Consider the following 17161-nt stretch of genomic DNA (forward strand, 5'->3'; position numbering starts at 1 on the left):
GGTATGGTCAGAATGTATTGTCCAAGGTGTCCTCCACCCACCATTGTCTGGTAGCCATACACTGAGGACACATTTCTCATATGGCCACTTAGACTCCTTGATACCCTTCTATGATGAATTTTATGGTTTGGATGCTCAAATCCGCTTTACTGATACTGCCAGCCCAGAACAAACTTATGGTTTTAGACACCACAACTTTTTTATTTAAATGTATTAACTTTCTAAAATAAAGAAAACAAGTAATTTATGCTCCTACAACCACCAACATTTATTTATATAGCGTCAGCAACTTCCGTAGCGCTTTACAATTGGGAACAAACACAGTAATAAAACAAAACCGGATAATACAGACAGAGGTAAGAGGGCCCTGCTCACAAGCTTACAATCTATGGGACAAATCCGCCATACATCGAAGTGACATTTCTGGGGGGTTTTAAGCATGATCAGATTCACACAGATGTATATGTCAAACCAACAACTGATAAAAATCAGTTATTCAATAGTTTTATGAATGTAAAAAAAAATTAAATAAAATAAATTCCTGCAGCCAATTGTTTAGAATTAGCCCTATAGGGCCAGATAAATATATGAACACAACTTGCGTTTAAAAAAAAAAAGCAGAGAACTTGAGCGTAATTCTGCCCGTAATTAAGTTAGTGCGGATCTCAAGATGCATTTCAATTTGATCTTGGGTGTAAGTGCGCTCTCTGCAAACGTTACGTTCCATATGTTACCAGACAGAACAGAGCGCAGGATATGCCCATGCAGATGTGCAATGTAAAGTCACAACGCATTTGACAAAAAATATTGTAGCAAATAAATGAACACATAATACTATAATTATTAATACAAATGTGCTTTAAAAAATGTTTTACATACATAAATTAGGATGTTCTTAATAAGTACTGTACACACATTGTGTTTTGTTATATTATTATTATTATTAATTTTTATTTATAGGGCGCCACTAGGTATCCGTAGCGCCGTACAGAGACAGACAGAAACACGATACAGGGTGAGACAGCACGGTACAGTTAACAAAAAGCACAGTAACTCAGAAGCTCGATGTACAGCTAGATGAGAGGTGAGAGCCCCCAGCGGGGTAGAGAAGGGGGTAGAAGGGCAGGAGGACCCCACGGAAGAGACAAGGAGCTGGAGAGCAGAGTTAAGGTGGTGGAGAACAGAGGGAAAGGAGGCCCTGCTCGAAGGAGCGTACAATCTAAGGGGAGGGTAGGACGGACAGAGACGCAATGGTAGGAGGAGGGAATGGGGAGAACGGGGCTGAGACGGAGAGGAGGGGAGAGGAGAAAGAAAAGGAGGGAGGTAAGAGGGGGACAGGAGGGAGGGCAGGAGTGGGAGGGGGGTAGGGGGACCCCGGGAGGAGGTCAATTAGGTGGGGGACTGGAGGGCTTTAAGGAAAAGGTGGGTTTTTAAGGCCCGTTTGAAGCTGGACAAGTTGGGGGAAGTTCTGATGGAGTCTCTCTTACTTGCATACACGTTCTTTGCCATCCAGTGGCACATATACATTTAGTTTATAATACAAAGGCCATGCCGTGATGGGCATCCCTATCAGTTGGCACTTACACTTGCCCTGTAGCTGGTGAAAATGATACGGCTAAAAAAAGTGTAATTACAAGATACCCAGGACTGAATAGGCTGCGTCTGTGTTGGAACGCCCTCAGCAGCCCTTACTGTCTCCGTTCATCTGCCCCTTCCCACACACATTCTGCCCTTGAAGTTGTAAGTGTCATTTGCATTTAGACATGAATTGGATGCAATTTGCGCTCATAGGCGTAATTCTGGTTTTGAGCGCAGAGCGAATTGATGCAAGATACAGCACCCTAATGGACTTACGTATGGATATGAATCAGGCCCATAGTTAGTAAACAAAGAATGTAAAATGTATATAATGCTATTTCCTAGAGGGTATCAAACTTGGACCGGATAAGAGACTGACTATGCTGGTTTACAGACACAGGACACATTGTTAATCAGTATATTGACATCTGGGAGTAAATGTATCAAGCTGAGAGTTTTTCGGCGGGTTTGAAAAACCAATCAGATTCTAGCTATCATTTATTTAGCACACTCTACAAAATGACAGTTAGAATCTGATTGGTTGCTATAGGCAACATCTCCACTTTTCAAATCCACCGGAGAACTCTCAGATTGGTACATTTACTCCCTGATCTAAAAAAAAAAATCCCTTTGTGATAGAATATAATTCAATCAGTGAACAGATCTGCACTGTAATGTAGAAACACGGGCTGACCTCACTTAGCCTTTTTTCCTGTAAAAATATCTAAAAAAAAAATAAATCTAAAAAGAAGACTTTTTTCAAGTATGATTTCTTTGCTGTTTTACAAAGTTTTACACTGTAGGTAAAACCATTTATCACGTTATTCTGCTTTAAATAAAACATAAAGCCTTTTTTACCAGTAAACCAGTTTTTTACCAGTGTACCAGTAAACCCAAAACACAACACAAATGTGCAAGTGGGTCCAATATTTCAGATACAAACTGGTACTGTAACTTAATAAAAAAAAAGGTTAATGAGATATTTTCACAGCTTTTTACGTTTGTAAATGTGTATGAATTCTCTTATGATGGTTAACAAGACTTGATTTCTGTGTAAAATATTTTCCACAGTCAGAACATAAAAATGGCTTCTCACCGGTGTGAACTCTCTGGTGTCTGACAAGTTCTGATTTTTGTGTACAACATTTCCCACAATCAGAACATGAAAATGGCTTCTTGCCTGTGTGAATATTCTGATGATTAACAAGGCTTGATTTCTGTGTAAAACATTTCCCACATTCACTACATGGATATGGTTTCTCTCCAGTGTGAGTTCTCTGATGTTTTACAAGATCTGATTTCTTTGTAAAACATTTCCCACACTGAGGGCAGGGAAATGGCTTCTCACCTGTATGAATTCTTTGATGTTTTAGAAGATCTGATTTCTGCCTAAAACGTTTCCCACACTCAGAACACGGAAATGGTTTTTCACCAGTGTGCACTATCTGATGTATATTAAGATGTGATTTCTGTGTAAAACATTTCCCACATACAGAACATGAAAATGGCTTCTCCTTCGTGTGAATTCTCTGATGTCTATAAAGATTTGCACTGTTGGTAAAACATTTATCACATTGAGAACATGGAAATAGTTTACCACCTGTGTGAACTTTATTTTGAGTAACAATACTCGATTTATCAGGAAAACATTCCTGATTTAAAGGAGCAGGTGATAAGTCTGCATTGTGAAGTACTTCATATATATTTGCGGTAATAGGGTTTTCTCCTGAAGAATCTTGTATGACGTCTTTATTTTCTACTTCACAATTTGGTGGCAAAATGAGATTTCCCTTCAAAGTATTGTTACTGTTGTAGTCGTCTGCTGGGCATAAAAACGTATATGTAATATAGATATTTGCTGCAGAGATTTTTTTTGTAAATTGAGGTAGATTGTAGTACTCCAAAATGTAATATAAATGAACCCAACTTATTGAAAGCTGTAAATTATGAACAGTTTGTGTACATGTCTGGTCTTGAATGTTGTAAAATGGTTATAGAGACATAAGTTGAATATTATAGATAACTTAATATAAATTGTAATTCAATAGTAAGGTGACAATAGGCTTTAAAAAAAAACCAAAAAAAACCCCACGAAAACACATTAGTGCACCACATAACTAGTTTTGTAGCTGATATACAATACAGACTCTAATCCAACAGTTAGTGTAAAATACAGACCTTAATTTGATGGCTGGTGTATAATACAGATCCCAATCTAATAGCTAACGTACAACACAGACCCAAATCTGATGGCATTCAGAGCAAAATTTTATGGCTAATAGTGTAAAATAATCAGATCTAAGGACTAATGTATAATATAAACCAAACCTCATGGCGAGTATATAATACAAAGCTGGCCTGACGCTGGTAACAAGTGAACAGGTTCTAATCCTGGTTTGCGATTCGTGAAGAACCAATACCAGCTACGGACCATAGGTGCACCATCAACACATTGACTGCACATTTTTGTTCACTTACTTCAACCAGCACTTTGGAATAATTATAATAAGGAGACCACACCTGAATGCCACCTTTATGGAGGGCATCACTCCTGCCGATCAACGTTGGAATTTTGGTTACCAGTGTCCTGTTTTTATGGCGCAAGACAGTACTGGGCGATTTTATTTAGTGAAAGTAGCGCTCACTTTTGTGTCCCATAGAGGTGCGAGCAAAAGTAAACGTTACTTATTACCCTTCCCCATTGAGCGTTGTCTCTCATGACCCGTCCCATTCAGGACTAAGCAGCCTCGCTTGTCGTGTGGTTTCTGATAGCAACCCCAGCCAACTGGTCGTCTCCTAGAAATAACCAGTACTGTAACACTATCCTGGTTGCTAGTACACAAAGCAGATGAGCGCAAAGGCTAGTGAAGAAAGCAGACCCCAGTCCTCATCCATATGGTAGAAAGTAGAACAATCCTGAAGACTGTTGTAGAAAGCACAGCTCAAACCTGGTGGATAGTGTAGAAAGCAGACTATAGAGGGCCGTTGTGCACAATGCGTGAAGTCTGAGAAATGCTTGATTTTCACTAAACCTTTATTGCACAAATTTAGCTCTTACTGGCTCTTTGATAAACTGAGAACAATGGTAGCAGATAAGCTTAGACAATTTGCTCAAAATCAGCACTCAGCCACTCCATGTTCAGTGACTTCCGGACCCAACAAGCTCCCTGCTTATAGCAATGGATACAATTCCTACCTCTAATTCTGGTTACTGTTCTCAATACAAATTCAGAACTGCTGCCCCTCCCATATCCTTTCCCTTTTTCAGTAGTCGGTTGATTTGTTCTCTTTGACGTGGCATTAGACAGGAGTTCTGATCATCCCCCAATTATTTGCACTAGCAAACAAACTGAAGCCTGTCCTGGTCTGCTCATCTATAGTGTGGTCAGGTAGGTTCCCATGTAGAGCTCCTATCGCTCTAAGTTGATGACATCTTGCTATATCTGAGTACTTTGGACATCAAAGTGTGTCAGGCATATTCCTCAGCTTTTAGGGTTATTTCTGGGTTCAGGGTCAACTGGAATAAGACTAATGTGCTCTCACGGTTCCAAACTGCTTCTTTCTCTGTGCCACTAGATGGATTATGAAGTTCAAACATGGAGACTTGCCCCCGTTACATGGTTCTCCCTCCCATTGTCTTTGTTGGGGGATTTTAAAGTGAAAGAAACACCAGAGAGTGTGTGGAGGAGACTGGTCAGATCTCTTGGCTGGTAGCACAATGATATGATGTGAGGAGAGCAGGAGTCTAATAGGGGCTGATGGCTCCTGACTCCCCCACTGGGCAGATACTTGCTCCCCATTAATCTGTACTGACAGAGGAGGGTGTAGAATAAGAGATTGTTGTAGTGACTGAACAAGGAGAATGTGATTTCTGTATTTAGTGCTTATTACTCACCTGTGCTGATATCTGTAGGGGTTTCCTCCTCCTTACACTGCTGATCGCCCCTCACATACGTCTCTTCTTCCTCTATATCTTCTACTTTAATAACAATTAGATCTTCAGCCTAAAATGCCCAATAATACCCAATGAACTGAGATTACACAGAAGAATATCAGTGTATATGACCCACACAGATACAATGCAGATCATATAGTGTAGAATTATTTTGAGACACTAAACCATCTACCTGACACTCTTGTGGAATATGGGAAATTTTTTCTGTATGACTCTGTGAATAAAGACGATGGGCACATCTTTCTAGGGTATTTCTGTTACTGGATCCATCTGCAAAACACACATAGGGGAAAATTCAATTAGCTGCGATGTTCTGAGGTTCATCGGAGCTGCGCATTTTTACTGTTACTATGGAAAAATCTCTGCTCAGTTTTCCTCGCACCTCTATGGGGCACGAGGAAAAAAATCAGCTGAGATTTCTGTAAAAATTCCCACTGTAGTGAATGATTGGTGGTCCTCAAATCTGCTCTGCCCTCTAAAATAAATGGAAGTCTCCTCTTACCCAGTGATGTGAGGGGCCGGTGATTCTCCATCATCACGTCCTTGTACAGACCCTTGTGTCCCTCTAAATACTCCCACTCCTACATGGAGAAATAGACAGTGACATCCTGACACCTTATAGGAACCTGACACACACAATGATACAGTCATCACCCAGACACATCCCCTGGTGTTACTGTAGAATGTCCCATTCCCAGCAGTCACCTCTCCAGTCAGCAGGTGAATGATCTTGTTGGTGAGTTCTAGAATCCTCTGGTCATTGTTCCTCTCATGTATCAGTGAGTGAGGTGGAGGCTCCGTGATGGGGCTCTGGGTCCTGCTCAATCCTCCTGACACACAGGGACGGTTGCTGGGTGCCTCACACTCACCAGATGTCTTATTCACTACTGTGTAATCCTGTGTATTGAACGAGACAATAATAAATCATCATATACATTCCCAGAATACCTCACCTCTCCAGACAGGTCTATTTTTTCTGAATAGGGATAAGAGTGATGTCACTGTTACATTCCCAGAATATCTCACCTCTCCAGTCAGAAGGTAGATGACTTCCAAAGTGAGATTTAGTAACTTCTCAGCTAAGTTACAACTGTCTTTATCCATTCTCCGTAACTCAGTCAGATGACTTATACAGGACTCACTCCCCTGTAGGCAGGTGTCAGTTCGATCTAGAAATAGAAGATGAAATACATGAAAAGGAATGTAGGAATGACATATGTATATTGCACAGTTAAGAAGGAACAAAGTGGGATATTGTGAGAATGTAAAGAAGCCTGAAGAGGGAGACAAATGACAAAAAGATAAAGGATGGGGAGAAAAAGTGAAAGGAAAAAAAAAAAAAGAGCCAGGAAATTATGTTTTCAAACATGAACATTTCACAGAGCACAAAAATATCTGTTCCTGGTTTCTCCACTAATTTTCTGGGAGAAAAAACAGCTAAGGCTCATTTTCTTTACCTATGAATATTAAATAAAATTATTTTACATATTAGTTATTTACTGGATGAAAAACGAATGAAAACAGGGAGTTACATGTGCCTACTGTTCCCTGGTGGTCCAGTGGAGTGGCAGCCAGCTTGCAGGGGCTGGCAAAGGGTTTTGCTCAGCAGATTTCTGGATTTAAATGAATGCTACCTTGGGTCCCACAAGGCTCTGTTCTTGGCCCTTTAATTTTTTTGATTGTACACCTCTTCTCTTGGGGTACTAATTCGCTCATTCGGACTCCAATACTACCTCTATGCAGATGACACCCACTTCCCCTGACCTATATCTTTCTATACTATCTCATGTAACCAACTGTCTTTCTGCTATCTCCACATGGATGTCCCAACACTACCTAAAGCTCAACATGTCCAAAACAGAGCCCTCCTTCCAGAGTCCTTCCAGAGTCACCACCTGCCCTCAAATCTCCTTCACTGTCAAAACCTCCAGACTCTCCCAGTCCTGTTGATTCCACCTTAAAAACATTGTCAGAATACGCCCTTTTCTTACTCAACATGCTAACAAAACTCTTATCCATTCTCTCATCATCTCCCGTCTTTACTATTGCAACCTCCTGCTATTTGGCATTCCTGACACCCATATATCCACAGTTCAATCCATCCAGCACGGTGGCTAAGTGGTTAGCACTTCTGCCTCACATCGCTGGGGTCAGGAGTTCAATTCTGAATCATGGCCTTCTCTGTGTGGAGTTTGTATGTTCTCCCCGTGTTTGCGTGGGTTTCCTCCGAGTGCTCCGGTTTCCTCCCACACTCCAAAAACAGTAGGTTAATTGGCTGTTATCAAAATTGACCCTAGTCTCTCTCTCTCTCTCTCTCGCTGTCAGTCTGTGTGTGTATTAGGTAATTTAGACTGTAAGCTCCAATGGGGCAGGGACTGATGTGAGCGAGTTCTCTGTACAGCGCTGCGGAATTAGTGGCGCTATATAAATAAATGGTGATTTTCCTCTCTCACTGCTCGACATCTGCTGCACCCCTTTGCAAATCCCTAAATTGGCTCCCTGTGTCCTCCAGGATCAAATTCAAATGACACCCTTACCTACAAAGCCCTCAATAACAACACCCCTTCATGCATCTCAAATCTCATATCAAAATACTCTCCCTCCCGCCCTCTTAGATCTATCTCTGATCTTGGCCTTGCATCATCTCAGAAAACCACCTCTCACTAACGCCCACAAGACTTCTCCTGTGCTACTTACCACTTATGGAAGTCCCTACCACACCCAATCAGACATTCCCATAGCCTTCAAATCTTTAGATGCTGTTTGAAAACCCATCTCTTTTTTTTCTTTTTTTATAGGTGACCTTATCCCCGATAACACTATTCACACTAATGCACCCTCACAACTGTCCTAATCTCCACTCTGAGCCACACTTGCTCCTCTTGTTTCAGCTGTGCCCTCTTCCCTTTAGAATGTAAGCTGTCTAATGATCAGGGTCCTCCATACCCTTTGTTTTCATGTCTCCATTCATTTTGTCTGCCTTGTCTGTTCTTGTTTTACATATGTACTGTTTTATGTATGTCCTTGTCTTCCTACTGTATGGCGTTGCAGAGCCTTACAAATCTACGGTATTATTACTATTATTAAGTCTCTATTACACTCTATACAGACTTAGGACACTACACCCCCAACATGACCTGACCGTGGACATGTTCATAATATAATTCTATTACACTCTATACAGACAAAGAACACTACACCCATGTCACATATTAAAGTCCGGCAGTTACTTTTTAAACCCACTGTCCGGCACGCTCCCTACATGCGCAGAACCTTTTTCCATAATAATAATACTTTGTACAACAGAAGGTGCATGGCCCTTTAAGAGCTCTGAACCTGCGATCATGTGTTCTGTCCTGAGACCCGCCCTGCTCTTCAGTTCATCTATTTAAGCCTGCTCAGGTCTGTACCAGAGTACTAGGCTCCATACCTTTACTTCAGCATTCCTGTGCAGGACTGTGGTGGAAAGCCTAACAAAATGAGTGCTGAAACCCCATTTTAACATCTGTACTATGTGTGTATTACTTTAAATATTTATATAACCCAGTGATTTTGCAATATACTTGTATAACCCAGTGATTTCGCAATGCTTATATAACTAAGGACACATCTCCCCATATTTTGCTAGGGTGGTGTCCCAGTACCTACTGCTCATGTGCAAACTTCTTATCAGTATTATACCAATAGAAAGTCTGAAAAATCATGTTTGTACCTTATATATAAGTGATTTCTGGGACCCCTTGTTTCTTTGTCAATACAAGCTAGGAAACTGCGACATAACTCTGCTTCAGCTTGCACCACTGCCAAGTACTCTGTTTGTTTACAGATGTTTACTCCTAGCTTTCGGACTTGGAAAGACAGGGCCCTAGGATCAGTGACCGAACATATTTTACTGGAAACCTTATTGGCTAATTATCACTTTTTATTTACTCTTTTCATCATATTACTCTTATATTATATTATTTACATCAAATAAACAATACACTTGTTAGACAGCCTGGGAGTCATGTGTTATTAATCTACTGTAACCCGAACCTGCATTTTTTCACTGTGAACACTGTTCCTGACCTTTCTTCTGCCTGTCGTTTGGTACTGTGTATTCCTGATTGATGGTGACTCCGTTTGTTATTACAATTCTCAAGTTTTCTGATTTGGCATTCTGCAGTCCATTACGTATCAGTCCCGGCTACGTTGACTAATCTCTTGCATTTTGATACCAGCCCGTGTCACCTGAAGGCAGCACAGAGGGCTGCAACCTTCGAATTTACCTGCAGCAAAGCCCAAACCTCCTTGCAGGGGCCCTGGTGAAAACCGGTGGTTCGTTCGACTCCATGCCTGTGTTACTGCCAGCGCTAATTCAGGTTGGCAAAAATGAATCCACTATATCTGCTAGAATTGTGAAAACTCTGAAACATGACCTGCCCACTGTTTATGATCACAATACAATTCTATTACACTCTATACCAGGGGTAGGCAACCTGCGGCTCTCCAGGTGTTGTGAAACTACAAGTCCCAGCATGCTTTGCCAGTAGATAACCAGCAGAGAGGTGGCAAGGCATGCTGGGATTTGTAGTTTCACAACACCTGGAGAGCCACAGGTTCCCTACCCCTGCTCTATACAGACATAGGACACTACACCCCCAACATGACCTGACCACTGGACATAAGTGTAATACAATTATATTATGTTTTATACATACATATAACACTACTCCTATCTGAAATGAATACAACTACTAATGTTCCTTTGAACAGATGAACCAGTACAGGTTGTGACCAAAGTACTCACAGAAGACACATCCAACACAAGAACTATGAAAGTCATTACCAAGGCCTTTGTTGGGAAAGTCACGAAATAATCTCCAGTATACTGTATGTGATGAAATCCCCTCTGACTGTGACTAAGTGGATAGTGTTGTCCAGGTTCTGTCTCCCAATAAGTACCAAAAAATCTGTACAAGAAAAAAAAAAACCACACAATAAATACCCCGTTTATTGTACTGTCCTCATACCTACAATGTAAATTGTGCTCTCTTAAATACAAATAGCAAATTGCAGAAAAAAGAAGGACAAGAATTTTCAGATATCAGGGCATTTTGATTCCAACGGTCTAAATAAATGTTATCAAGCTAATCGTGAATGTTAACACATTTTGGGGCAGATTCAATTTGCCGCAGTGTTACTAAAAACATTGATGCAGCGCATTTCTCCAATAGTGATAGGATGGACAGCCTATGCCACCCTGTCTGTTGTTGCTGGGAACTGGCTGGGCTTACTTTGTCACTGTTCCCTTTCGTTATCCCAAATGCGCCCTCTAACCGCAGTAGGAGGGGCTTACAAATGCTGCCACCACTGGACTCCTTGCTGGCAAACAGTACCGGGTTTCTTCTGGGTAACTGACGCTGTGAGTGTACCCTGTTGCTGGTGTACCTTGGCTGGTACTCCTGACCTCTTAATATGGATCAGGGTTGCTGTGGATGGATCCCCCCTGGCCTATCACACTGGCCAGAGCTGCTAGGTAGCGGGCAGCGTCTAATCTGTAGGTCACAGGGATAGAGAAGTTTCCAAGCAGGTCTTTGAAGAAAGTGATGTTTATTTGCTCACCCTTGTTGAAGGTACCGGGAAACAGGTCAGATGAAGCATGAATAACCATTTTCAATACAAGACAGTGCTTTTTATACAGATTTGAACACAACCTCACAAGGTAAGCCAGCCCCCTGAGGTCTGAGCTATTTTTAGAATCAGAATACAATTTGTTTACCCAAACATGGATTTACATGCAATGCAAAGCTAACAATATTTATGCTTATCTGTGATATCCTAAAACCTTGCTGTGATGTCTTGCATCTTGTTTTTAGACACAGGAAATCTAGTAGCAAGTCTTAATTAAACCTTTCTGTGCCTTCAGGTGCTGGACCCTCACACATCAAAAGGTCTAATTAACATGAGATTAACATGGGTCCTTTCTTCAGACAGCTGCAGAATACGCAATCCCAAAGAAAGTCACAAAAACGCAAACAAGTCATTTCCGTACTCCAAGATACACAAACGACTTCCTCAACAAAGGCTTATTGTATCAGATACATAATGCATTTCCTCTAGCAAAGTAAAAACAAATTAATTCCTTCCCCTGGTATCAGAAATAAAGATATCTCCTTTACCAACATACACACAATATCAAAAATAAGTACATTTGCAATTATATAAATAAGGGCTTTGCACTATTTAATTTAAATAAATTTATACTATAAGTTACTTATAAGTGATCCAGTCACATAATATTTATGTTGTCAATCATCATCCTGACATTAAAACAATGTAAAAAGGCAAGAAGTTGTTTGTGTGTTTCATCAGAAGTGTGCTCTTGCCACAATACACCTGAAATCTTGTACTAAGTAAATAATCCAAAGGAAACAGTGGAATATTTTTTATACACACACAGCAAAAACACATATTATATAGTAATATTATTATTTATAATGACTTCCACTCGATAAATTACCGCTGGTAATAAAATTGTCTCAACAGGCCGCATAGATTTAATAATTTAGCAATCATTTTCACTTCAATCTCATTTCTCCAGTTGCTTTTTAGGAAACACCTTCCAGAAAGAAGAGAGAGAGATATTACCAGACACCAGTCACACAAAATTTCCAAACGCCACACTTGGATCATCCGCATGTTTAAGTTCACAGGATACAGTTGCTTAGACTTGTCTAATTTTTTATGACACCAACGGGTAAATGTATCAAGCTGAGAGTTTTACGGCAGGTTTGAAAAGTGGAGATGTTGCCTAGAGCAACCAATCAGATTCTAGCTGTCATTTTGTAGAATGTACTAAATAAATGATAGCTAGAATCTGATTGGTTTTTCAAACCCGCCGGAAAACTGTCAGCTTGATATATTTACCCCCAAGTGAAGCTCCACAGGATCCCTTTCACTTGTCTACTCTATCCCACGGCCTCTCACATCTTGTGCGGCATCCAAGATGCCTCCCATTCGCAGTAATTCTAACTAACCCTGCTAGACACTGTTCATTTTTACATAGTACAGATATATTTGTATGTTTTGAATTTGTTCTTTCTCCTTTGAGAACAGAAATGCTGTAAATGCTTCTGAATAACAGATTGTCTCACATCCAAACAATGTTTTGAGATGTCAGCTTGCAGGGGTCACATTTATTTTTAATTGCTTGGTGGTACCTAGTACTGAAACGCCTTCTTGATAATTGTTGCTTTTTTCATTATTGTGAAGCCATGACCTTTCGCCTCTACATAGTTTCTTTATTACAATATTCTTGTATTGTGTTACATATGACACTAGTGCCATCTACGGCTACAGCCATACCTATTTTGCTTTTTTTTCAATTGTATAATCCTGTGGTTCCCAAACTGTGCGCCGTGGCTCCGTGTGGTGCCGCGGGGGTGCCGATGCCGGCAGTAAGCTGGGTAAACAAGGCGGGGAACTACTTGGTAATTATTTTGGCTTAGGGGTGCCTTAAAAAAAACTTAAGGCTACTCTAAGGGTGCCTCGAACTGAGAAAGTTTGGGATCCACTGGTATCATCTGTCTTTATTCAAGAAATATACAAATTTGAGACAAAACACAGCATAAAGACATCATAATCACCATTAAAACAGTCAGAACAAACATAAGCTCTCCATACCATGAAGTTTTCAAAAAGCATTTACAAACGTCAAAAACAGGTGGGATCCCATTTGACACAGTTTGCAGTTACCTATGTCCCCCACCAGACCATAGCGTGGGTGGACTTGGAGACCCACTTCACAGGGGTCCCTACCCTGGCATCACTCTAGGGCCTCCCTAATGAAGACAGACCACCAGAGGCTTCCTCCCTCCAATCTCTCAAGTTTTGTCTGTCCCTATGGGACGCATGTCGGATCAAATACAAATTTTCCTCCCTTATTTCCCCCCGACTCTCTCTGCAGTAACCCACACTTCCTTCCCAGGGATTTGTCACAACATTTTAAGCACTGGTTACGTGCGGGAATTCGGGTGGTTTCGGACCTGGTCGTCAATGGAACTTGGGCTTCTATGTCGGATCTGTACCACAAGTTTGAACCTTTTCGCCAACTTTTCTGAATATTTCCAGGTCCGACACTTCGCTATGTCCTTACTCCCCCTCAAATCTCTCCGGACCCTCACTTTTTTTGAGCACGTGTCTGCATAGCTCACTTACTAAAGGAATGATATCCGGGATTTATAATTGGCTTATAGAGACCACCTTTGATGCGCCAGGATGGCATAAATGGGAATAGGAGAGGGATCTAACCCCCTCCCCCCCCCCAGATTAATCCTGATAGGCGGAGGTCAGGGGGGGATTGCTAAAAGCTCGATCTCTACACTAATCAAGGAAATGGCCTAGAAATTATATTATAGGTGGTATTATACCCCAGACAAGCTGTCAAGAATGTTTCCCTCGGCTGCTGGCGGGAATGTGGTCAGAGGGGTACGATGCTACATATATGGTGGACCTGCCCTCGTATAGTCACCTTCTGGAACGTGGTCCTTGCGCTTATAAACTCTGTGTCAGAACAACAGGTTGATAAGGACCCTTGGTCATTCCTTCTCTCTCGTCCCATACCTGATGAGAGCACCTCCACATACAAGCTCATCTCCCATATCCTAGCAGCAACTAAATCCCTAATAGCCAAGCACTGGAAAGACCCTAATCCTCCCTCTATGCAGGAACTACGGAATTACATTTGTGGCCCGCGTGGTACCTACAAGAAAGATGTAGTTGTCTATCCACTTTGGCTCTCCCCCCCCCCCCCCGCTCTCTCCCCCCCTCCACTATTGGAACATAGTGTATGGGCCGTCCCGGGTCCCCTGGGCTGGGTGCGTGGCACCGCGGGTAAGATTCTTGTTGATGTTTGATCTTTAACTGCATGGGGAGGTGGTCCCCATGTATAGTTTTCTACTCTCCTTGTAAATGAAAATTATGTAATCCTCCGTCAGTAGGAAGATTAATATGCTACAACCCCATCAGTCTGTTGGAGTCTAACCAGCAGAAGTAGTCCAATCCATCTAGCTAGAAAGAAGTTCTTCTCGGCCAGTTGACCAACAGAGACATTGTTTAGCTTTATTACCTCCTCTCCCATTAAGAAGATTGGATGACTACTAATGACGAAGGTCCCATCTCTTTCCGTTTACCATCAGTCCCTGTTGTCATTAGACGCCATACACTAGAGGATAAGAACTTGATAAAGTTTGAAATCCCATCAAGCGATGAAATGAGGGATATAATGTTATTTTAACACCGGCAGAGTCTAGAGGGAGGACCGGGAGGGTACAGCAGTCTGCAGCAATAGCTCAGGAGGGATATCTTCTACAGTCTGGAGTCACACAGCTCTCCATCCTTACCCTGGCAACATCACTGGCAGCTATGGTGCATTCATACAGTTGCACCTGTTAAAAAGTTGTTGTTTTTTAAATTCTTTACTATTAAGACACAGACAAGACACCAGGGTCTGCTCCATCTGTATTATACTGTGTATGGGGAAATAACAAGACAGACAGGACCCCAGAGTCTGCTCCATCTGTATTATACGGTGTATGGGGAAATAAGACACAGGCAGGACACCACAGTCTGCTCCATCTGTATTATACTGTGTATGGGGAAATAACAAGACAGGCAGGACACCAGAGTCTGCTCCATCTGTATTATACGGTGTATGGGAAAATAAGACACAGACAGTGCACCAGAGTCTGCTCCATCTGTATTATACGGTGTATGGGGAAATAACAAGACACAGACAGGACATCACAGTCTGCTCCATCTGTATTATACTGTGTATGGGGAAATAACAAGACACAGACAGGACACCACAGTCTGCTCCATCTGTGTTATACTGTGTGTGGGGAAATAACAAGACACAGACAGGGCACCAGAGTCTGCTCCATCTGTATTATACTGTGTATGGGGAAATAACAAGACAGACAGGACACCACAGTCTGCTCCATCTGTATTATACTGTGTATGGGGAAATAACAAGACAGACAGGACACCACAGTCTGCTCCATCTGTATTATACTGTGTATGGGGAAATAACAAGACAGACAGGACACCAGAGTCTGCTCCATCTGTATTATACTGTGTATGGGGAAATAACAAGACAGACAGGACACCACAGTCTGCTCCATCTGTATTATACTGTGAATGGGGAAGTTAAAAGGAACAGACAGGACATTAGAGTCTGCTCAATATGTATTTTATACAGGACACCAAAATCTGCTCCATCTACATTATAATAACAAATGAAATTACCTGCTGCCAGTAACATCAATGTCTCTTCCGCCTCCTAGCCTCTCACCCGGAAAATGTTACTCCCACTTCCTGCCTCTGCCTTCCAGCTGCTTTCTCGAGCTCTGATTGGGCACAGTTCTGACATAAGACACGCCCTTCTCGCTCTGATCTATCGGCGTCCTTCTATTGCGGCTAATAGAGGATGACCAAATATGGAATGTGTGACGTCACAGAGACCAAGCACCTGCCGATTGTTTCCTTGGATACAGACACTAGGGATAATAATGTCCTCACAAGTACACATACAGCTGTCCTTAATACAAGAGAGCGGCAGACATGTTCTTGTGGTCCACATCTGTTGCAGGAAGGACATGAAGAAGAAACACAGACTCCTCATCTGCAACCCTGTTACCGGGTAATTACAAAGACTACAGCAGTATGACACTGGTCTGTTATATGGTGGCAATAGAGGGATAATGTGGGGGTAAGGTGAGGTGAAGTGCTGGTAATATGTGGTAACGTGCACCAGGTCACTCATTGCTCCATTAATAAATGTTCTACTCTTAAACTTATCACCCATCTTACTATTGCTTGTAAATGGGTTGAATTAACTGGGCATTGGGATGATGTGTGTACTATATGCTGTGCTATAGTATACGATGGATAGCAGGGTATGTCAGTTTTAGTTTTTGTTTTTTTTTTTGGTGGGGGGATGCATTATTCTAACAATGCACCATTTCTTCTACAAATTTGTTGAAATTAAAAAATATATATATATTGTAGCATCCACATATGTATGTCTTTGGTTTGCAGTGGAATAAAACACAAATAAAAAGAAAAAAATGACTAAGTGACACAGGATGGGCATTAACTCTTATGTTCTTGTGTGCGATTACAATGATAGACAACAATTGTAAAAAGGATAATACAAATGTTTACTATAAAGTATATATATATAAAATTAATAGATACTTAACTGCGGAGTACAATTTGATTGTTGAGAAATGTCTTGATCTGTGGAGCTCCTTTCTTATATAACATTCAGGATTTTCAGCTTTTATCACATTTAGTCGAAGCTAAAGCTATCTGGGTGTTGGCTGCCTAATTACACTCTGAATCCAACCTCCCTCTTCAGGGGCAAACGCAGGATTTGTAGAGGGGGGTTTCCACACCACGCTGTCAGTGGGCGTGACCAGCATGCATGGGGGCGTGGCTATAATATTAGACTGTGCTTGGCTGTTCTCCAACTCTTCCTATTCCCATAACATACATGGGCAATGCTGTGTGCACTACTGTTAGTGCACGCAGTTCTCCCTTTTCAAGCAGAGCCGTGTGAAGCGGGGACAGGGTCCAGTCACCTCA

The 17161-nt window shown here is 41.6% G+C and overlaps 1 protein-coding gene across 1 annotated transcript in view; it reads right to left on the minus strand.

Moving 5' to 3' along the window:
* The window catches only part of LOC142095479 (uncharacterized), a 37472-nt gene extending 20774 nt beyond the window's left edge, over positions 1 to 16698 (minus strand). Inside the window, exons 1-7 of the mRNA XM_075178424.1 lie at positions 15821 to 16698; positions 6560 to 6702; positions 6239 to 6430; positions 6036 to 6114; positions 5706 to 5803; positions 5474 to 5582; positions 2578 to 3397 (exon numbers count right to left, since the gene is read on the minus strand). Of these exons, the coding sequence (XP_075034525.1) occupies positions 2578 to 3397; positions 5474 to 5582; positions 5706 to 5803; positions 6036 to 6114; positions 6239 to 6430; positions 6560 to 6702; positions 15821 to 15836 (1457 nt within the window). The 5' untranslated portion in view covers positions 15837 to 16698. The remainder of the gene's footprint in view (positions 1 to 2577; positions 3398 to 5473; positions 5583 to 5705; positions 5804 to 6035; positions 6115 to 6238; positions 6431 to 6559; positions 6703 to 15820) is intronic.
* Positions 16699 to 17161: the final 463 nt, after the last annotated feature.

Source organism: Mixophyes fleayi, chromosome 6 (genome assembly GCF_038048845.1).
Source record: "Mixophyes fleayi isolate aMixFle1 chromosome 6, aMixFle1.hap1, whole genome shotgun sequence".
NCBI classification, from domain to species: Eukaryota; Metazoa; Chordata; class Amphibia; order Anura; family Limnodynastidae; genus Mixophyes; species Mixophyes fleayi.